The sequence below is a fragment of the Fusarium keratoplasticum genome, chromosome 9 (genome assembly GCF_025433545.1).
Source record: "Fusarium keratoplasticum isolate Fu6.1 chromosome 9, whole genome shotgun sequence".
Taxonomy (NCBI): Eukaryota; Fungi; Ascomycota; class Sordariomycetes; order Hypocreales; family Nectriaceae; genus Fusarium; species Fusarium keratoplasticum.
Window position 1 is genome coordinate 35,910 of NC_070537.1, and position 20,991 is coordinate 56,900.

The 20,991-nt window shown below is 49.1% G+C and overlaps 8 protein-coding genes across 8 annotated transcripts; 2 read left to right on the forward strand and 6 right to left on the reverse strand.

The window, feature by feature from the left end:
• Nucleotides 1-372: 372 nt before the first annotated feature.
• On the forward strand, nucleotides 373-2,406 carry NCS57_01089300 (Lysophospholipase; the record flags this gene model as incomplete). The annotated part of the gene is made up of 4 exons (XM_053060622.1): nucleotides 373-427; nucleotides 479-1,018; nucleotides 1,073-1,222; nucleotides 1,268-2,406. The coding sequence occupies 4 exons, from the start codon at nucleotides 373-375 to the stop codon at nucleotides 2,404-2,406; spliced, it is 1,884 nt and encodes a 627-aa protein (XP_052909008.1).
• Nucleotides 2,407-3,506: 1,100 nt separating this feature from the next.
• On the reverse strand, nucleotides 3,507-4,588 carry NCS57_01089400 (uncharacterized protein; the record flags this gene model as incomplete). Its single annotated transcript, XM_053060623.1, has 3 exons — nucleotides 3,507-3,914; nucleotides 3,992-4,299; nucleotides 4,357-4,588. 3 exons carry the CDS (start codon nucleotides 4,586-4,588, stop codon nucleotides 3,507-3,509), a joined length of 948 nt encoding a protein of 315 aa, XP_052909009.1.
• A 1,149-nt stretch (nucleotides 4,589-5,737) lies between these two features.
• On the reverse strand, nucleotides 5,738-6,841 carry NCS57_01089500 (uncharacterized protein; the record flags this gene model as incomplete). Its single annotated transcript, XM_053060624.1, has 3 exons — nucleotides 5,738-6,184; nucleotides 6,244-6,467; nucleotides 6,526-6,841. 3 exons carry the CDS (start codon nucleotides 6,839-6,841, stop codon nucleotides 5,738-5,740), a joined length of 987 nt encoding a protein of 328 aa, XP_052909010.1.
• Nucleotides 6,842-8,167: 1,326 nt separating this feature from the next.
• Nucleotides 8,168-10,516, reverse strand: NCS57_01089600 (uncharacterized protein; the record flags this gene model as incomplete). Its single annotated transcript, XM_053060625.1, has 6 exons — nucleotides 10,464-10,516; nucleotides 10,269-10,397; nucleotides 9,937-10,215; nucleotides 9,558-9,874; nucleotides 8,611-9,503; nucleotides 8,168-8,509 (listed from the first exon to the last, which is right to left on the reverse strand). Exons 1-6 carry the CDS (start codon nucleotides 10,508-10,510, stop codon nucleotides 8,168-8,170), a joined length of 2,007 nt encoding a protein of 668 aa, XP_052909011.1. The 5' UTR covers nucleotides 10,511-10,516.
• Nucleotides 10,517-10,859: 343 nt separating this feature from the next.
• Nucleotides 10,860-12,323, forward strand: NCS57_01089700 (uncharacterized protein; the record flags this gene model as incomplete). The annotated part of the gene is made up of 7 exons (XM_053060626.1): nucleotides 10,860-10,941; nucleotides 10,992-11,046; nucleotides 11,103-11,249; nucleotides 11,301-11,862; nucleotides 11,916-11,944; nucleotides 11,992-12,084; nucleotides 12,215-12,323. The coding sequence occupies 7 exons, from the start codon at nucleotides 10,860-10,862 to the stop codon at nucleotides 12,321-12,323; spliced, it is 1,077 nt and encodes a 358-aa protein (XP_052909012.1).
• Nucleotides 12,324-13,056: 733 nt separating this feature from the next.
• NCS57_01089800 (EHN domain-containing protein) lies at nucleotides 13,057-14,377 on the reverse strand (the record flags this gene model as incomplete). Its single annotated transcript, XM_053060627.1, has 3 exons — nucleotides 13,057-13,745; nucleotides 13,797-13,869; nucleotides 13,922-14,377. The coding sequence occupies 3 exons, from the start codon at nucleotides 14,375-14,377 to the stop codon at nucleotides 13,057-13,059; spliced, it is 1,218 nt and encodes a 405-aa protein (XP_052909013.1).
• Nucleotides 14,378-16,011: 1,634 nt separating this feature from the next.
• On the reverse strand, nucleotides 16,012-17,489 carry NCS57_01089900 (Actin, gamma; the record flags this gene model as incomplete). Its single annotated transcript, XM_053060628.1, has 6 exons — nucleotides 16,012-16,242; nucleotides 16,298-17,069; nucleotides 17,188-17,218; nucleotides 17,276-17,331; nucleotides 17,392-17,422; nucleotides 17,483-17,489. The coding sequence occupies 6 exons, from the start codon at nucleotides 17,487-17,489 to the stop codon at nucleotides 16,012-16,014; spliced, it is 1,128 nt and encodes a 375-aa protein (XP_052909014.1).
• Nucleotides 17,490-18,058: 569 nt separating this feature from the next.
• On the reverse strand, nucleotides 18,059-20,469 carry NCS57_01090000 (Zn(2)-C6 fungal-type domain-containing protein; the record flags this gene model as incomplete). The annotated part of the gene is made up of 8 exons (XM_053060629.1): nucleotides 18,059-18,464; nucleotides 18,518-18,762; nucleotides 18,824-19,258; nucleotides 19,315-19,610; nucleotides 19,706-20,118; nucleotides 20,169-20,281; nucleotides 20,336-20,359; nucleotides 20,410-20,469. 8 exons carry the CDS (start codon nucleotides 20,467-20,469, stop codon nucleotides 18,059-18,061), a joined length of 1,992 nt encoding a protein of 663 aa, XP_052909015.1.
• Between the last annotated feature and the right edge of the window lie 522 nt (nucleotides 20,470-20,991).

The window sequence follows — 20,991 nt, forward strand, 5'->3', positions numbered from 1 at the left end:
CGCCAACCTTAAAAACACTTCTCTGCCTCCCATTTTGTTCTGTTCCTTGAGGGTGCGCGAACCCACAAGAGCCACAAAAACTATAAAAGGAACAGGCCTATTGGGATGAGAAAGATGCTCCCTAGGTCAACCAGATTGAGAGCAAGCCGTTGTGGCTCAAGCCACCGCTTTGAAACTAGAAACCTTGACCCCAAGTGCCCGCAAGCCGACGATGTCACCATGACCCAAGAAAAAGTGCGATGCAGTAAAGATCTCGAGCTGTCCTTCGTGTTGATACTTAAATCTGTCAAGTCTCCCATTGTCGACGGCTTGAATTGAATAAAACGAAAAGCGCTGAACAAGACTGCATTGGACCTTGATCAACAACCCACAATGCTTGTGTACGGTGGGTCAATCGTCCTGGCGAGTCTGCTGGTCTGGTTTCCGGGTAGGTGAATGCTACGGAACAAACCGAGCCCCGGCTGAAGCTTTGGGACAGTGACACATGCCTATTTGCCATTTATTGAACCAAGAGCTGTTCCAGACGCCCCAGACGGCTACGCACCTAGCCAAGTCTCATGCCCTTCGAGACGGCCAGTCATCCGCAATGCTACGGCACTGTCGGCCAACGAAACAGCATGGCTACAGCTCCGTGATAACAACACTATTTCGGCGCTGAAAGATGTCCTTAATCGAGCCGAAATTGGTGGCATCGACATTGACGCCTATATAAATGGTCTCGTGGATGATGGCGAGGCCTTGCCGCGAATCGGCATCGCCATCTCCGGTGGTGGCTATCGGGCCCTGATGAACGGGGCCGGTGCCATCGCCGCGTTCGACAACCGGTCCACAAGCTCCACGGACAAGGGACAACTCGGTGGCATTCTCCAAGCTGCCACCTACCTTAGTGGACTGTCCGGAGGTAGTTGGGTTGTTGGAAGCCTCTATGTGCAGAACTTCACCACGGTCGAGTCCATCATCTTTGCACGGAGCGGTTTTCTTGACAGCCTTTGGCAATTTGATGAGTCCATCATTGAAGGTTTGTTGTACACAAGTCAGCCTAGGTGGTGTTTACTCACATCGACAAATCTAGGGCCAGCAGACATATCCGTAACGCGGTACTACCGCGAGCTGTATGATGATGTAAAGAGCAAGGAGGATGCAGGGTACAACACGACCATAACCGATTACTGGGGAAGAGCTTTGTCGTACCAACTCGTCAATGCCACTGATGGAGGGCCTGGTATGGTTGCCAGTCACCATCAGAACAGCAGCTAACAATGTCTAGCATACACTTTCTCGTCGATTGCAAATGACACCGAGTTCACCGAGGCGAAAGCGCCTATGCCACTCATTGTTGCAGTGGAGCGGACGTCAGGCCAGCTTCAAATAGCTGACAACTCTACCATCGTGGAGTTCAACCCATGGGAAATGGGGTCCTATGATCCATCACTTGGCGCTTTTGCCCCTCTCAAGTACATCGGATCTGACTTTGAGAACGGCACAATCAGACGCAATGGAGATTGCGTTGCCGGGGTGGATAACGCCGGGTTCGTCATGGGTACCTCCTCGTCACTGTTCAACCAGGCATTTCTGCAGATCGCCAAAGTCGAGAATGCTCCGGACTTCTTGATCAGGGCTCTCAACAATACGTTGGCAGATGTTGGCGAAGACAACCAGGACATTGCTAACTGGCCCAACCCGTTCTACAAGTACAATCCCACAAACAACTCCAACGCCGATAGCACCGTCCTCACCCTCGTAGACGGTGGCGAGGACCTCCAAAACATTCCTTTGCATCCATTGCTCTTATCGGAGCGCCAAGTTGACGTCATATTCGCCGTCGATGGTTCGGCCGACACAACAACTCACTGGCCAAACGGCACGGCACTCGTGGCAACGTACCAGAGGTCATCAGCCGGCGTTTCGACTCAGAACGACGAGTTTCCCAAAGTCCCAGATCAGAACACGTTTGTCAACCTCGGCTTGAACAAGCGCCCGACATTTTTCGGTTGCAATACAGGCACAGACTCGTCACCAGGGCCACTGATTGTCTATCTACCCAATGCGCCGTACACCTACCAGTCCAACTTCTCTACCTTTGATCTCGAATACAGTAACACGGAGCGGAACGAGATTATACGGAACGGATATAACGTCGCGACCATGGGGAATAGTACAGTCGACTCGAACTGGCCCGCCTGCGTAGGCTGCGCGATATTGGCTCGCAGCCTGGCGCGCACCAAGACCGATATGCCCTCCAAGTGCGTCGATTGCTTTTCGCGGTATTGTTGGAACGGCACGACGAATTCGACCAGGCCGAGCACGTACGAGCCGGAGCAAATTGTCGAAAGCGGAGCGCGCCGCCTGGAGCCGTACTTGGCCATGATGGGAACTGCGGCCTTGATAATGTTTATGGCGTTTTGATTTGACCTGATTGAATGGTATATCAACGAAACAAGCACTGGCAACTAGCACAGCCGTTGCTTTATTGATGAAGACCGAAGTGATTCATATTGGACTATTCTGTTGGAAATCTCGTACCGATAGCTAATCTACAAGCTCTTCTTGCTCTTCCTTCTACCCTTAGTCCCTTGACTTACCCCATGCTTTGCTGCTAAAGCGTGATGGGTGGCTTCAAGGAGTGTGCCAGCCATGTCTTGTCTGCTCATACCAGGAGACACGTTTTGTGGTATCTGAGCAGATTTAGTTCTCTCCAATGTTAGGGTTGAGGCACCTATGTGACTTTCAGTAACATCTCAGAGGCTGGGATGAGAACTTTTATTGTTATTGTTCACAATGATGACAAGAAGCCATCAGCCATAACGGCAAAAAACACAGCCATAAATACATGACGGTATCAAAACCCAACACCGTATGAGAACTTTTATCTACAGAACCTGAGTCAAGATTCTGAGTCACTACTACGTTTTATCAAGGTTCGAGACCATTATCTCGGCTCTTACCTGGCGCAACCTCACTGGAATTGTGCTTGAGGAAACTACCGCTTGTGATGGGAGCTTCGTTCGATGACATGTCTTCCCACCAGCCCAACCCGCCCGACTCTCGGCTCTGTTACCTCGCAATACCACTCAGTAAAACAGCTATGAGCATGCTGCACAAAGAGCCCGGCTCTACTCAGGCTAGGACTCCACAGGCACTCGTCGAGGGTGGCTGAACAACCTCTACGGCCATTGCGCAAAATGTTCACTTGGACGTAACCAGTGAAAATGAGTGTCCAACGATGATCCCTATTGGATGTCTGCATGGGTAAGGCCGCACGGCCCTGCTCTTGGAGCTAGCAGAAAAAATGACTCAAGGACCGACTGAGTAGGTGGGCAAGCAGGGAATGCCAAAAAACAAAGGAAACCTCGTCAAGACATTTCAGCTCTCACTCTCTTCGCCTTAGCCACTACCTTTGCAGCTCAGCTCAAGTCACTGTGTATTGGAAATATTCTACATAAAGCGAGTTTTAGATGCCATTAATTTTTTTCTTTTCTTTTGTATAATTTCCTTTACTCTCAGAGCTACTCATAGGTTAGGTCGCTCATCTCGTGCTCACCCGCAAAGACCCCTTCACGGATGTCTTTATCTGGAAGGAGAAACACTGGGTCGAGAAAATTAAAGATTCCAACAGCGACAATCATAAGACAAGCATCCAAGCCGATAAAATAACCTTCATGGGTAATCAAATATCCCTCCCAACCCTGCGCGAGCTCAACTGTACGGTATATGCTTCTGATGAAAATCATGGCCAGGGAAACACAGACTGCCACCAGCAGCCAGGCATATGTCACTGGCAGGCTGTTGGGTGGTTCCAGTCCAGCCTTACCATATGAAAGGTAGGTTTTCTTTATGAACACCCTTCTCATGAAGTCTATAACCAAGCCGGTAAAGACAACCATAGCTGCCATCTGGAACACAATACCGGCAACCTATTGAACAACAGATCTGTTAGCTTTGTAGCTCAACACCAGTCGATCTAGATCTCATAGTGAAAAAAAACACTCACCATTATGTTAGTTCCCGTTTCCGTGTCCCCGTTGATCTTGTCAGCTTCGGTAGAAGCCAACGCTCCACCGATAGCCTGGATAACAAGCGCGACGATGTCAGCTGTCAGAAAGACAACGGCATACATTTTCGGCCCCAGAAGCGAAGAGCTGCGGCCCAGTCTGTTTATAAGAGTGCCAAGGATGACATAGAGCCCTGCTGTGAAGAAGGTTGGCGCGATAATGAGCGTAGTAATCTGCATGAGAAATGCATCGCCGTTATATGGGCATTTGCTCGACCAAGTACGGCCAGCCCAGCCTATCAACTCAGCTGCAAGAAGTCAGTCAGCAAACGAACGGGTTAAGAATAAGTTTGTGTTCTTCATACTCATAGCCCCAAGAGCGAAAGTCAGCGAAGTCCATCTTCGCACCCTTGCAAACTGAAAAACATGGGCGGAAGTGCTGAGCAGGAAGAGGATGCAGAATGCAATTCCGGCGCCAAAGGTGGGAACATAGCCGTAAGACGTGTCGTATCCCGCAATCAGATCATGGCAGCCTTTCTTGAGGACGTCCGCTTGTTGCTGGGTGAGCTGCATGGATCTTCCTGTTGTGGTGGTCATGTTTCAGAGGTGAGGTTCAAGCTCTAAGCTCAGCGCGTGTGATCAAAGTATAGGAGCAAGCCCGAAGCTGAAGCAGGCGTTTGACAAGATATATGGAGCACATCTGTCAGGCGTTTAACAACTCGTCCGAATTTCCGGGTCAAGTTGTCCATGCCCGTGGGCCGCAGTGGAGCTAAAGTTGGAGTTGAGGCTCATGGCGGCTGACGATTGGAGGAAGCCACCGAAAAGTTAGTGCGGCCGGCTGGTTGTGACAAGATTGTCGGAGTTGTTTTCACTTCCGAAAACGCCGCCTTGAGTCTTGACCTCGCAGGCTGACGCGTTCAAGTAAACGCATCATCCGGTCATCCCGGCTCACGCCTCAACTTTTGATGCCCTGGCAAACCAGGGCACGCAAACCATTTAGTAAACATTGAGGGAAAGCATGGCTGTGAGAAGGCATCGAGTAGTGAACCGCTGAGTGGTACCATTGATTGCATCATGTCTCGTAAATCTGACACGTGAGAAGCGAGGCGGCATCTCCAAGATGGCGACATGATAATGCTTCTGGGTAATAAGATGCATTCACGAGGAGATCAGGATCATGCGTACTTCTCGAGCATTTCTAAATTTAGGCGTAGCCTTGTGTGGCTGCTGCCCTGGTTTCCGGCTGTTTCGCATGAGTGCTTACATAGTAGCGGTCGATCTTGATGGATCGCGAAGGATGCTGGGTCTTGGCGATCTTAGATTACGGTTCAGGCGTGATCCCTCCGTGATTGGAGGAACTTGATCGGTGCAATGTTTCGTGATGAGACCGTGGTCAAAAGGCACGACTCATCTCCCGCTTACTCAGGAACCGGGGTCCCGCGGACTGCCGAACAGACGTCCGCGGACTGCCGAACCGAGACTCATATAAAAAGGTTTCAAAGTTTCGACAATCTGGTATAGGCGCTGATTTTACTAATTGGGAGTACAAAAGGTCATCTTCGTCAATTAATGCGGCATTTCCAAGGCCAGCTCACTAATAAAAAAGTGACATTCTAGCAGTGATTCTGTAGACATAAGGTTGGCAATGGTTATTATATGCTTTATTTTAGCTAATAGGAATATGAAATCTAGAACTTGAATCTATTCAGGGTTTAATAAAGGGAAGAGGGTGGGCCAACGTAATAATCAAACAAACGAAGAAGTGCTTGAGTCAGGCTCACCCTGCATTGGGATCAAGGGGGACTGTGACGTGCGCTGGCGGCGTCGAAAGCGGACCAGCCTCCAAAGCCGTGTTGTTTCGCCCTCAGCCCTCCGAACCAAGAACCACTGAGCGGTCATCATAACCACAGCGCTATTCCAGATGAAGACGACTGTCATGCCCAGTGAGAATGACCATTGCATCGATAGCTGGACGGCGCAAAGGCCCATGAAGGCGAGATCGTCAAACCCATCAGATAAAGCAAATCCCGAAATGATGAGGATTATTTGACAGATAGCCATGTCGAAGTAATGGATGTTCTGACGCCACCAAGTTCCGCGTGCAGTCCGGCTCATCTGTGAGTTGAAGTAGACTTGGATGTAATGTATGATGATGATGAAGGATGCCAGCACGCTGGTAACAATGCCGATGATCTGTTTCGCGACGAGTTAGCTATTGGCCTTTGATTGGACAAGGAAAACAAGAAACACACGCCATGTTCAGTCCTAAAATGATCAGATGTGCCCATGGCTAATATTCCGGTGGTAAGGCCAGCAATCAGGAGCGGGCAAAAGCCAAATCCTTGTAGTATTGTTTCCCATCTCTTGACTTTATGCTTCGCGACTGGATTGTTGATGAGATCGCATAGAACGGTAACAGACTGGAGCAACAGGATAATTGGATACACTAGGAAAAAACCAGCGGCCATCGTAAAAACTGCGATACTTGTTAACTCTGGACAACTCAACTATTGTTCCTTCTTTTCAAGACTCACTGTGCGCAAAAGTGAGCCACATGTACGTCGACTTATGTATTCCATTAACGATGAAGTGCCGTGTTAAAAGCTCGATGGAGTAATCATTGCCAAAGCTGGATACGTTGTAAAGACCACTTTCAATCGTCGGGTTCCATCCCGGAGACTCTGAGATGTTGGCTCGAAGCATCTCGTACAAACCCTTGGTCCCAGCCTGGTGCCAGCAAGTTTCCCGATGGTGGAGGGCATCGATTTCATGCTTAAGAAAGCCTTCCACGTAATCCCTACTGAGGACATCACCCATATCCTGCAGCAGTGACTCCCATGATGAGTTCATTGATTGACTCATATCCAGGCGCGTTGGTAAAAGCTTTTTCGTGTATGTTGACACAGATGCTTGCTTCAGCGGAACTCGATGGATGAAGTGTAGGTGGCAAGGTACAGGCTCTGCTTTCGGCTATGATCCAAGGCGTCTGTGGCGCCAGGGGTCAGTGTATGGCGATATTGGTGGCGAGCAATGGTCTGCGAGATGCTACAAGAGAAAAAAAAGTGATGTCAACGAACTAACGAAAACGCATGATCTAGGTAAAAAGAGGATTTAAGGAGCTCTTTGGTTTTTGCACAGCCCTAAGATCTCTCGGATCTTTACCTTTACAGTGCGTCACACAGCTGAAACCGCCGAGACCCCGACCTGCAGAAGTTCCTGCAAGTTCACCGTCGACAGGGGTGGGCGCAAGGCAGCCCCTGGTTGTTTGAAGCCACGGAGTCGGAGTTTAAGCGTTTGCAACTGCCGAACTCACAAAACCACATTACGTACATCAGCGGCAGCGAAGCAGGATATCTGGCGTCCGCAGGACATCGGACGTCCGCAGGAGGCAATCTCATCCTGGCTGACGGACGCCATCGCGTAGAGCATGCTCACCATGCTGTATCAGCTACCAAATAAAAGTCGCGTTCCAGGGACTTCTTGGACGTGTTCCTGGTGTATCTCATAGCTATTCAAACTACTCATCTCTCTTCTTCTTCTTCTTACCAGTCGAAGCACTAGCGACGAACTCATCCGGAGCAGCCTTCACCATGACAAGCGAATTCAGGCCAATCCCGCAGCCTCCCCGGCTCCCCTTGCTGGGAAATCTTAGCGATGTTAGCTGGGTTAAAGATCCCAATCTAGCCCTGAAGGATCTGAGGTTAACCACAGTAAAAGACTCCGGAGGCCTTCCTGGCGGCCACCAGGCTTTTGGCCTAGGGTGTGTCAGTCTGATATAGTATCAAGTCCCATTTCTTGTTAGTATCGGGCTGTCTAACCACTAGCATCAAAGATGCGGAAGAATGCGACCCAGAAGATCTCCGTTAAGGGACTGACCAGAATGAACTCCCGCGACCTTATTCTCTTCCAATCAATCCTTGAAAACCATAGTTAGCCCCCTAGAAATAGCTCGCCTCTCGAGATTGTGGTATCGTCGACGGCAAAATCGCTGGGATAAAAACATCTCTGGCACAACTTCGTGAAAATGACATTTAAGTGGCAGCCATGTCCCTCGTCTTCTAAATGTTGGCTATCATATAAAACTCCTTTATTAATAAGTTCAATGATCTCTATACCAAAATAATAATACTCGCTTAGCCTTAGACGCACTATGAGCTGATCAAGAATGGAATATTTCTATATAACATTGTAATCAAACGGGAAAACACTACTATTTACATAAACCCCTCGTAGATCATCTTGGCTTAATGTAAACACATCTTCAAAGCTGCCTCTGTCACTATCCATCAGACTCTTTTGGAGATTGTCATCGTCCAAGGGATGAAGAAAATGAGTGGTAACATGTATGCTTGCCTCCGAGAGTGCTGGAAGCTGAGAACCAGATATGGTAGCATCACAGATACTAGGATCAAGGAGTTCCCAAAGCATGCCCGATGGAACCGTTATCTTGGTTGCCTTGCCTGGCACGTCTTGTTGTTTGTCCGCGACAAACAATTTCAGCTTTCTGAGGCCATCGAGCTATGATCACCATCAGCACCAATCTTGAATAGCATTTTGGCCATGAGCCCCATCTGACACTGTCGATGAGACGAAAACGAGCCGTCCTCTTCAGAACATACCTTTCGAGAAATATGTGGCCATGTAAATGATAACCGCTGGAGGAACATCTCGCATTTTTCCAAGTCCTCAACCGCTTTACGAGAAACCTTGTTATCCTTGGCAAACTGGTACAGCCACGGTATTGTGGCTATAGCTGCAACTATCGACCCGAGTAGGGGGTTGTAGATCTCAAAAGACGCATCTTTAAACATATCCACAAGCCAAACGACCCATCCTGTGTGTAGTAACGCTTGGTCGATCACCTGCTGAAGAAATAGCCGGGATTGGTAAACACCTTTCTTGCGCCGCAAGGCAACTAGGTGGATGAATGGGTGGTTCATTAGTGCAAGCGAGGCATGCAGGGTCATATGCATTGTCAACCATGGATGCCAATACTCAAGATAGCTGCATATCTCGTCTGATGATCTCTTGGACGGGAAGAGGTTTCTTAGTAAATGCTTGTGATGCAGTTGGGCCTCGTACTCGTATAGTAAGACGTTCAATCTTGAGAATGTTGAGCCCGGCAACCAGGGAGTTTCAACTGCACCCAGCCGCGTTCTGTGCAACAGAGAGGCGACTTTTCCCCATACACTAATCATCTCGACACAGTATGTGTTGATGCCCAAATCTTCGGTCGTCCCATCTGAAATATCGAGGTCCGGTGCATCGACTTGGTTGTTGTCGTATGGGATCGGCGGCGGCGGCTCGACACTTGGTGGGTGTTGGCTGGACTTGTCCATTTCCGGGGCATTCGGTACATGTGGAAAGAATATCGTCTCAAGCATGTAAACGCTCCAAAAACATCGGACATCGAGTTCGTTCGCCAACGAAGAACCGTGCCGCTGAGGTCTACGGAGACTATCGAGTCTGGCGGCGGCACCAGTAGTCATGCAAGCTCGTGAAGTGTCACCAGCTAAATTTTAAAGCGTGAATGGCAGATCAAAAACGGCGAACTCAATCCACATACCTGCAATGTTTCTCAAAGTCAATAGACATAATGCCTGGATCACCTCCAGTCTCGGGGCCCCGTCAAATGCGAGACGCATGGTAGCATCTGCTGCCAACCGATTATAAAAGCTAGCAGCCTCTACCTCCTCGCCGTGGTAGAACTCGTGGCTAGAGAACTTCAGCATAAGCGCCAAGAAACTGTGAAGGAGGAACTGAGGGAGAATGGCCATTCTTTCCCAGAGGTCGTCGGGGTTGAATAGTGGCAAAGGCTGAAGGTGAAGAGTAGTTTTGTAAATTTGCACGAAATGATTTAGTGCCTCTGGCGGGGGATCATAGCTAAAGTGATTATTAGCATTGCCACTTTAATAAATATCGTGTTGTTTCTCGAATGACTTTACCTGGTTTTAGTAAACTTGTCACAAGTCCTAGTGGCGTCCGATACTTGGACCACTGCCTCTTGCGAGTCAGTGACGAGAGTAAGTTGGGAATTGCCAACAGCGAGTGCCTGGTCAGGTTCTCCGAGTGTATTGCTGTCAGGCAATGGGCTAACATAGACATTAGTCCTCTTTTTTATGTAGAAGGGACCCTGTTTCGAAATAGCTGCAGCATACCGCAACAGACTGGAGAGATCACTGAGCTTCGATTCCAGCATCTGGATACGATCTTTGGTAGACAGCCTGGAAATTTCGTTAGCCCACAATTTACATAGCTTGTTCATACACCAACTGACTTTTTTGTTACTCCATTAGAAGTCCCTTGTCGCGTCGACCGCGCTCTCGAGAGATAGACACATGAGAAGCCAAGTCGTTGACAAAACGAGCAAGTTGGCTTTTCCCCCGTGCATTTCGACTTTTTGCGGCTACATAGACAAATAGTATACATATACACCCCTTTGCGTTGAAACGAGGAGCGTGTGGTGACTTACCGACATGGCTCACAGGCTTCTCGAGTTCGTGTCGTTCCGTGATCCATTGAACGTGTGCAAGCAGGGATTCCGGGGAGAAACACTAAAAAAAAAGCTCCGCATCCGCGTCGAACAAACGAAGAAATCGTGGGGACCAAGTCATGTGATCGGAGATTATCGCGAAGAATCGATTCACCCGTTCACGTGATCTTCCAGAGAAGCATCGGGAACAAGGCGGGAATTAAGAAAGCTCCATGAGACGGATTCTACGGCGTAAACTCGCTGCTTCCGAGCCGACATGATGGTGCTTAAATATGACTTGAGCATCTCTCACCAGCCCAAAACGAATGCCATGAGACAAGCTAATTTTCTTTGCGACCTCCATCTACTTCGTAAAAACTTCTCGACATTCGGATCATGGCGCCAACGGATACCATGAAGGCCGTTGTCTTCGACGGTGTACTCCAGGTCTCCGTCCAAGATCGACCTATCCCCAAGAGTATGCTGCTCATCGACATGTCTTTCTCTGCTCGTCTAACTCAAACACAGTACAGAACGATGACGATGTTATTATCAAGGTTCACATGACCGCCTTGTGTGGATCGTAAAACCCGCCTTCTTGCCCGCTTAACCTGGACACACTTGCTAACCGTAACGCAGGGAGTTGCACGTTTACCGTGGCATAGAGCCTTCCACGACTGGCTACATCATGGGCCACGAGTTCACGGGTACTGTTGTTGCAGCCGGCCATGGCGTTAAATCTGTTCAGATCGGAGACAAGGTGGTCTCGCCATTCACTACCTCATGGTATTTCTCCACTTTGTGGTTCGAGTCTCAACCGCTGACTTTTTTTGACAGCGGCACATGCTTCTTCTGCATCAATTCCGGTACCGCTAGGTGTGTCAACAGCCAGCCATTGGGCTCCGAACGTCTTGATGGCGCACAGGCTGAGTACGTGCGGGTTCCTCAAGCGGACGGAACCATCATCAAAGCCCCAGCAACTATCCCGGACCAGGCCCTTATCCTCATGGCTGATATCTTCCCTACTGGGTACTTCGGGGTCAAGAGTGCCCTGGAAATGATGCCTCGCTTACGGGCGCAGGATGCCACCATCGTTGTAGTTGGCTGCGGTCCCGTCGGTCTTTGCGCCATTGCTAGCGCCGCTGCTCTCCACCCTCGACATCTTTTTGCCGTGGACAGTGTCAGTGATAGACTCGACCAAGCCAGGAATCTCGGAGCAGAGCCGCTCAACTTTGTGGCAAACAAGACCGGGTTGAAAGACCGCATCGCACAAGTAACTGGCGGCCGCGGTGCCGATATTGTCGTCGAAGTCGTTGGACTTTCACCGGCACTGAGAACAGCTTTTGATCTAGTCCGTCCTTTTGGAGCTATTAGCAGTATTGGCGTTCATAATGCCGAGGTGCGTTGAAATCCTCCGGGGGTCGTGTGTTGGTTGAAACTGACCTTTGATAGATTCCATGGTCGGGTGCTGAGGCTTACAAGTACGTGTATCCACTATGTCAATGACACAGTACTCTAATATCAGTAGCAAAAACATCCGTCTACAAATGGGGAGATGTCCAGTTCGAAGTGTCTTCTCTGAGGCGATGGATCTGTTGGTGGAGATACACCACTCTCTTGGGTAGGTCAAGTCCCCGTTTCTTGAATCCGTTTCTGCCTGTAATTCATTGTCGTTTTCGTGAACAGAGCTATTCTACATTCTCTTACGCAAAGTCTCATGTGTTCTTGGGCGAGGCTAATGTGCTATCAAGATTCTTATTTAAAACCGTCATTCCATTATCCAATGCCGCCGAAGGCTATGAGCTCTTCAACCAGTCCAAGGTACCTAAGGTTATCTTCCACACGGAGTCCATCTCATAACCTCTTGGGAGTATGTATCTACTACGAAATAGTTGACAAAATTTGGCCTTGCTCCACATAACAATATCAACTTCGGGGGGCTGGTTTCCTTAGCCCTTTTATCGTAGCGTGTGCAGTTCAGAATTACCACAGGTGCTCTCTAAGTTACGGAGTTATCATTGACGTCCGGTCCTTAATAGGATAACTGTGCCGATAGATCGTATTGACACCAAATTGGAAAAGATGCGGGCTTGGAAGGACGACAATGGGCAAGGTTTTCGGAAATAAACAGTCAAAGACGGAACGGTCACCAGCTGGAGGTTGTATGGAAGCCCAAACCAGAACCTTCGTTTACCTAGCAGCATTTCAGAGGTCCTATATCTAGCCGAGGATGTTTCTAATACACTTGGGAACCGAACTCGCAAGGTTCGTGGCCGAGATGAACTAGTTCAGGGCTTTGGATATAGAGAGAACTCTCTCGGTCTTTACCTCGGTAGGAATAAAATCTTTACCCTACTTGGGTGCGAGAAAGGGGCGAGATTTTAAATTAGACAGGAAGCATAACATTTCATTGTAACAACCTTCGATCACTTCCAAGCGTAACATGTCTCTGATCTATCCGACTGCCAGGTTCCACACTCTACCGCACCGCCAAGCCCAGTGATACCACATTGAATTACAACTTCCACAAAATTTCCATTCAAAAAGACCACCAAAAGATGGGGATTAAACCACCCTATTAAAACTACCAACTTCATCCCTGAGTTCTCTCTGTAACCTCATCACCATTTTCAAACAACTGGAGCATGGCGCGCAAGTCTTGAATAATTGCATCCGGTCGCTCCCAGGCAGCAAAGTGGCCACCCTTTACATATTCGACTTCGTACACTATTGGGCCAAGAGTCTGATTCCACAACTTGGGCAACAGCACCAGATCGTTTGAAAACCGAGAAATGCCCAGTGGTATATCTACGTACTCTGCGGCTGCGGCAAACGCTGGTGGTTTGCTATGTTCCATGGCGTAGTACACGTTGCTCGTTGCCTCTGGGCCTGGTGTTGAGAAGTAATAAATGCTAACCCAGGTAAGAATCTCTTCATCGCTCCATGGGTATTCGTCGCTCCACTCGCGAATCTTTTCATAGATCCATGCCAGGAGACCAACGGGACTGTCCCTCAGCGAGTAGCCGATGGTGAAGGGTTTTGTGGATTGCAGTTTATAGTATCCACTGCCCTCACTATAGAAGTCTCCAGTACGCTGTAGGCCTTTTTTCTCAGTCTCTGTGAGCTGCGTTGCCGAGGTATCTGCATGCAGCTCCGGATGGGTGTCTTTTGTCGGCTCTCTTGGTACGGGTGTGTTTGTATGACAAGCCATGCATCGTGAAGGACCGTACAGTTTGGCCACATATCTCATAACCAAACATCCAACATCTCCAGCTTGGATCACTAACGTAACGTTAACATGACGTTATTGGTGTGTTTACCAAGCAGACGTACCGTAACGATCGTACCCGAGCTTTTGCATAAGTTTGTCATAAACTTCTGCATGGTGTTCAAACTCAAAACCCTTCTGCAGATGCGCCTTGTCAGTCCTATTCGCCAGTCAAGACTCAGGCACGTACCTTGCTTGGCGAGGAAAACCCAAAGTCAATCAGACTTGGTGCAACAACATGAAATGTCTGATCCTCATTTGATTCGCCCTGCACCAGAGGATCGATGATCTTTGACACCTCGTAAAAGCTGCCGGGCCAGCCATGCAAGAAGAGGAGCGGGATGGCATGCGCCTGGCTACTCTCCTTGTGCACAAAGTGAACTTCAAACGTCCCAAAGCCAGCTGTTTCTATCAGGACGGTAAACTGAGGCAATTGGTTTAGACGTGCTTCAACTTGGCGCCAGTCGAAGCCTGATTGCCACACCTTTGCCAGTCGCTCAATCTCGTTGACCGGGGGTCCAAGCTTCCACGAGGTAGATGTTGGATCATAGTTCTGACTGGGAAAGTCTGTCAAGGCAAGTTTCTGGTTGAGCCGATCAATCCTGAAGTCGGGCACATGAATCTTGTAAGGCTTGATGTCTGACATGGTGGGTGACGGTGTATCAAAGTGAAGATAAGTGAAGATAGGTATCAAGATGATGCGTGGGCAAGTTGAAGATGAACGTAAGAATATACTGAACAAGAAGGAAGGGTAGTCTCAGCTTTATATATTCATCCCAGACCTCCACAGTACAGATTTTCTTCGGCATTGCCCTATGAACGTCAATATCACTATAATGCCACGGCGATAACATGGTCAAAGTCCATCCAATCAACAACATGGACGCCAACACCCTGCTAGCCCAGATTCGGCATAAGATACGCTAGGGCCAATCATATCGTCCGATTTGGGACCCACCCTGAGACCTCTCCGTCAGCATCAACTTGGAGCTACGGGGATTTTGATCATGCATGCCCTGCATCTTCCTACAATTTCTCAGCGCGAATCAACCAGCTTGAGGGACTTTTGGGCTTGATTGAGAAACAGGTCCTTTGACCAAAACCCCGCTTCTACGGATCAACCGAGGCAGACTGACGTGCCCATGCAAGGGATGGTCATACACCCCAAGAGGCGGCAAGGCGCGCGAGGGGTCCCTAAAGTCAGGACTGGATGCAAGACGTGCAAGTATGTTCATCATAGGCATATTTCAGACCAATAAAAGAGCAGGCGTTGACAATTTCACAGAATCAGGCATAAAAAGTGTGATGAAGCAAGGCCGGCTTGTTCCCCGTGCGTAAGCACTGGTCGGCGTTGCGACTTTTCCACGTCGTCACATCGGCATCCTTCTCAACCAGCGCCCTTGGTCTTCGTAATCGAATCGATGGCTACCACGTCTCCTTTGCTTTCCCCTGTATACGGAAACACCATAGGAGAAGAGTTACTCTCGGTGCAGCTTGGCGTACCTGGTCATCTAAGGCACCTCGACAGAAACGAGGTGATCATATTTGACTACTTTCGCTATATCTGCGCCCAAGAGTTCTCACTCTACTTCCAGTCACCCATCTGGGAGAGATTCGTCCTTTACGCAGCCCACGCAGAAGCATGGGCATTTCACGCTGCCCTAGCTATAAGCGTACTGAGCAGACGGAGTTACACCCCGTTGCACAACGACACTACTTTACAGACTGATTTTCCTACTCTTCACTACAGCCAAGCCATCCGGGCACTGAACATGCGCTTGGATGCAACAGCCGAAAGTGCTGAACTTGCAGTCTTGGGGAGTGTTTTGTTTATTAACCTAGAGTTCTTACGAGCTCATACCCTAGAGCATGAACCAAGTAGGGTAAACGGGCCGAGTCTAGTAGGCATTCACCTCCATGGAGGGCTTGCAGTCTTGAGGAATCTTGGAGACATGCGGGGAGGCCACCTGTCTCTAAACGCGCAGTATCTAAAGGTCGCCCTTGAGGAATTACACTATCAAGTCGAACGGTTCAATGTCTATCGGCAACAATGACGAAGAACCGCCCCACTATCAATAATAGAAACAAGGTCATGGCGCTCATTTTTCTTTTGACTGAGGGATCACTTAGTATATTACATACTTGCCCTCTTACGTTAAAGCCACCTTTCAATGACAAGAAAACGAATCCTTACCCAATCTCATAGTAACCCTCAAACCATTGCTAACCAAAGATCACCAGTAGTGGTCTTATCTACCAAAGCTAGATTCTTCAATGTCCCTAAAAGCATTTGCGGTGAACAATAGACGGGCCAGCTTCGTCGTATTCTTGCTTGGTAATCCACATTTGCTGAAAGGTTGAGAGAGAAGCAAGAATAGAGCCTCCAATCCACACCGAGTACTTTCTTTCAGGAGGCGCAACGATCTTGACTTTTACCGACGAAGGGGCAAAGCCGACGATCTCCTTATTCATCCGGTCGGCGATACCTGGGTACATGGTTGTACCTCCTGACTAAACGACCACACATCAGTAACCTGCGGTCGTACGGGGAATATTGGGATCAAACCATGATAATGTTCCCATAGAGGTCTTTCCGAATATCAACGTCGCTCTTCATGATGGCGTTGAAAACTGTTACATGAATGCCACCTGTTTCTAGGCCAATAACGCCAGGCTGGAAGAGAGCTTCGGGAGCACGGAAGCGCTCATTGCCGATTGTGAGTACCTGTCCATCTGGCAACTCATAAGTTTTTTCCAGAGCCGAGCTTTTCGACGCCGCCTCGAGCTCCTGGTCAAAGTCCAGAGCCACATAACAAAGCTTCTCCTTAATATCGCGAACAATCTCGCGCTCGGCAGTGGTGGAAAACGAATAGCCCCTCTCTGTCAGAAGCTTCATGAGATAGTCGGTCAAGTCGCGTCCCGCCATATCGATACGAGAGATAGCATGCGGGATTGCAAACCCTTCGTAAATTGGTACAACGTGACTAACGCCGTCCCCAGAATCAAGAACAATGCCAGTTGTGCGACCAGAAGCATATAGAGATAAGACAGCCTGAATAGAAACATAAAATGCTGGCGAATTGAATGTTTCAAAGAAGATTTGTGTCATCTTCTCTCTGTTCGACTTGGGGTTGATTGGGGCTTCAGTTAGGAGGGCAGGATGCTCCTCGGGAGCCACGCGAAGCTCATTGTAAAAGGTATGATGCCAAACCTTTTCCATATCGTCCCAATTGGTAACGATGCCGTGTTCAATTGGGTACTTAAGCGTGAGGATGCCTCGTTTTGACTCTGCTTCGTCACCGACGTAGGAGTCTTTCTGACCCATCCCGATCATGATTCTAAACAAAGTAGTCATGTTAACTCAAGGAATAAGACGCAGCAATCTTCAAGATCTGGCCATCTCGGTACGAGTTCACAGTCCCTGATCATGTGTCGGTGGGGCAGACTCGTCCTTACCCGTGGTGACGTGGGCGACCAACGATGGATGCTAGACGAATGTTAACGATATCTTTCAAGAAGGGAGTGGCTCAAGGATTCAACTTACGGAAAACAGCGCGAGGTGCATCATCACCCGCGAAACCCGCTTTGCACATGCCTGACCTAAGAATCGATGTTTAGTTCCTGAGATTCAAGTCGCCCAGCTGTAACCCGCCAACGTACCCATTGTCGAGAACGAGAGCGGCGAGGTCTTCTGAAAGTATGGTAAGTAAGGTTTATAGGAAGATAAACATGGCACAAGGCTATCACTTACCGTCCATTGCGAAAATGCTCCGATGCAACCCAAGTCGGGGGGGTTGTGTGAGACAAGGCGTTGAGGACAAGAAATTTGGGGTTTGGAGTGGACTGGACTGGGTAATGAGAACACATCCTACAAACATGCTACTCTTATGATATCGTCATTCTTTCCTAGCCCCTTTCCTTGCCGTATCACAGGATGAAGGGATATGGGAAGCGAATGAATCCTCTCCACATCTCGGCACAACGGAGGCCGCGGATCCGTGGCACCCCCAAGCGCCGCAGACTAGGAGCCCCTGGACGCGCCTTGCTGGCACTATCGGTACTTGATTGTTGGTAATCTGTGGTCATAACGCGTGCAAAAGCAGCAATACTAGTATAGATGAACCCATTTCCAAGACTACCTAAACTAACGTGCTCATCAGAGCAAGTCGTGCCAGTGATTTGTCTCTAGAGTTGTAAGGTCACAGGTGTTTGCAGGTCCATTTCAAGGCCGCATGATGTTTTCTACACCAGGCCCAGCTGGAGATCTATCGTTCTCGATTTCAATGCCGGGGTTGTTGAATGGCTGTATCAGGTGGTGGCTCAACTACTACTTTTGCGCTTCATCCACAACTCCCATCTCATCGTTGGTCCAGTTACCTAGGAGAGCCGAGAAGTTGTAAGACTCGTAGTTCGAAAGCTGTTCCAGCATGCCCTCTCCAAAAATCCCCTCAAAGGTCTCCAGCCCAGATTGAGGACCTGAGTTGGGGTCATTGGAGAGTTGCAGCCCTCCCTCTGGGTTTTCCAACCTTGCATCATTCATTACCAAGGCCCGGCCGAGGCGAGCGAACGTGGAACAGACCTTGAACAGGTCTTGGCAGCTGTTTGACACGATAGAAATCTTTTCCAAAACCGCCACGACGTCGTCTAGCAGGCAGAGATCCTCCAAGCTATCCGCCGCAATGGCGTGGAGGAACACGGCAATGAACGGGTTTAACGATGACTGATGAAGAACCCTAGCGAGCGTGTCAGAAAAGAAAAGCAGGGAAGGAAAAGGAAGGGAACCAACCAACTTGCATATTCACCCTCTGATACCAGTCCAGGGCTGTCGGCTGTTTGATAACTAGAGAAGCATGTAAGGTGGCATCGCAAACCAGCTCGGGCTGCCTGAAGACACGCTTGACTAACGCCAGCTTCTTCCTCTGTAGTCGGTGCTTTAATCAGGATCAAGGTCATTGTGGAATGGTACATGATGTCCCAGCTCTTTTGTGAAAGTTCAAACACTTGGGGTTGCTTCATCTGAGTTGAGTCAATCTGCATCAGGTCAGCATGGTTTAACCATATCTGTTATGGCTAGACATAGTTTGCAGCTCACCTCGCAGAGCTCGGCATACCAGGATTGCAACTTGGCCGAAAACAGCTTGATCGTTTCAGCTTGTTGAACCGGCTGAGCATTTCGTGCTGCGGCCGAGTAAAGCTGGTCATAAACTCGGCCCTGGAGCTTGGCAAATTTGATGGCCATGATCAAGAGTTGGTCCCAAGGCCTGACATCAGAGTCTGGAGAGCTTCTAGGATTCCAAGCATCCACTTCGGAGTCTTGGAGGTACGGGGGGCGGCCCTGGAGGAGGGAAATATTTTTGTCGACAGTGTAGATATACCAGAACACACGGCGCATTTGATCGGCTCTACGAGATTGATACTTCCCATATGTCGTTTCCTGGCAATAGCCGAGCATTCGACAATGGCTCGCTGCGGCTGCCAGGAGTGTACAGCATAAAAATGGCTTTCCTTCTTCTTGAGCTTTGGCAATCTAAGTGAAGTTTGGCGTGAGAACTTGACTGAGATGATCTGGTGCTCACTACTCACCCCCAAGGCCAAGCTGAGTACATTTTCAAAGCAAGGGATAGCTAGAATTTGGTATGTCTGAATCCCTCGGTTGAAATTTTTCTCGCAGGTGGATACGTGTGCTTTCAGGTCGTACTCTTGGCCTAGAGGATTCTCAAGGAAAATGAATTCTTTGAGCAAGCAATGCAAAATCCCGTACATTGCCGTAGCTTGACCAAGTGAAACAGGTGCTGTAGTGTAATATGCTTGTCGACAGAGAGTCTCGAGTAAGGATGGATCACTTATGATGAATGAGCAAAGAAAAATTGGTCGGTTGACTGCATTTGTTAGTAAAGCAGGTGCTTTATGAACCACGCATGGTTCTCCATGTCATCTTGGCCCAGTATGAAAAGAGATATAGTGTATGTCTTACCCCGTATTTGTTGAAGAATGGAGACGACCAGCCCTGATGGAAGAAGGTCCATTGCTGGTTGGTTGTTAGATGTGGCACTTCCAGAAAATTGATAATCCTCTGCTGAAGCACGCAAGTCTGAGGGCTGCAGAAGATTGCTTAATTGCCTAGTTAGGCAATCCATGTTGTGTTGAGTGTAGACGCCACTAGCAACAACCTTGGATTGAGAGATGTCGCTAGCCTGAACAGCTTGATTGCGAAAGGATGAGCTGCCCTCGTACACATGAGTGTCATCTACCACGAATGGTCCGTGTTGGTCGTTTCTAGTGGGTGTGTTGGAAGAGGGATTCCGCAAGTCAGGCGTGGTGTTGGTATTGTTCAGCTGGGTTTGAGCTGAAAAGAGACGATCATGCAGGTACTTGACGCGCTCCTCCCTAGTGATCTGTCAGTCAGTAGGTTCATCCAGGTGATTAGCACGTCATACAGCTGGGCTATTCTGTCCCGTTTAGGGCCGCTGTCTGTTCTAGAATTGACAACTTGGCATGCAAGACCAGCGGTGCGGCAGTTTGAACAAGGGTTTGAACGATCACAACGAATCTAAACCAGGTTCAGTCAAGGCCACGTGTGATGATGGGTACCATCATACTATACCTTGCGCATCCTACATGCTTCGCACTGGGAGTCATTAGCTCTAATCCTTTCTTGGCACGTGGATGATTTCCTACCGCTCGGGAAACCTGTGCGAGCCGCCTTCGGCGCTGCTGGAGCGTTTCTTCGGCATCCATCGTCAACTGCTAGGAGGCTTTCGCCGATCTCGTTCGATGCCGGTTGCAAGAATCGCAAATGTCTGAGGGGTTGCCAACAAACAGACGCGTTCGGAATTTAGATGACGCGGAGCCGCGGGCCCGAGGGTCCGAGGGTCCGCGTCCCCGGAAAAGCTGGTCTCTTGGCACGGATCAAGTCTCACACGCGTCGCGTCAAACGCCCGGGTCGCTGATCCACCTTTCGGTGACACAAGGACAAGGACCCGCGGCAACGCGGAAGAGACGTGCGCTTGATGAGCGAAGACCCATCAGGTTCCGGGGGGTCTCCTGGTCGGCTCGCATGGAGCCGCGGAAACTTTCAAAAGGTGGCATTGATTAAAAGAGATTGAACCACATCAAGTGTTAAGCTGTGCCGCAAGCTATTTATATAGCATCACTAATCGTTCTGTCGATATTTATCCTTTAGTATTTTTCTATGAGTGATAACATTGAAAGTTCTCACGCGTTATAGCTTATATCTGAACGATTCCAAAGCGGATCTGA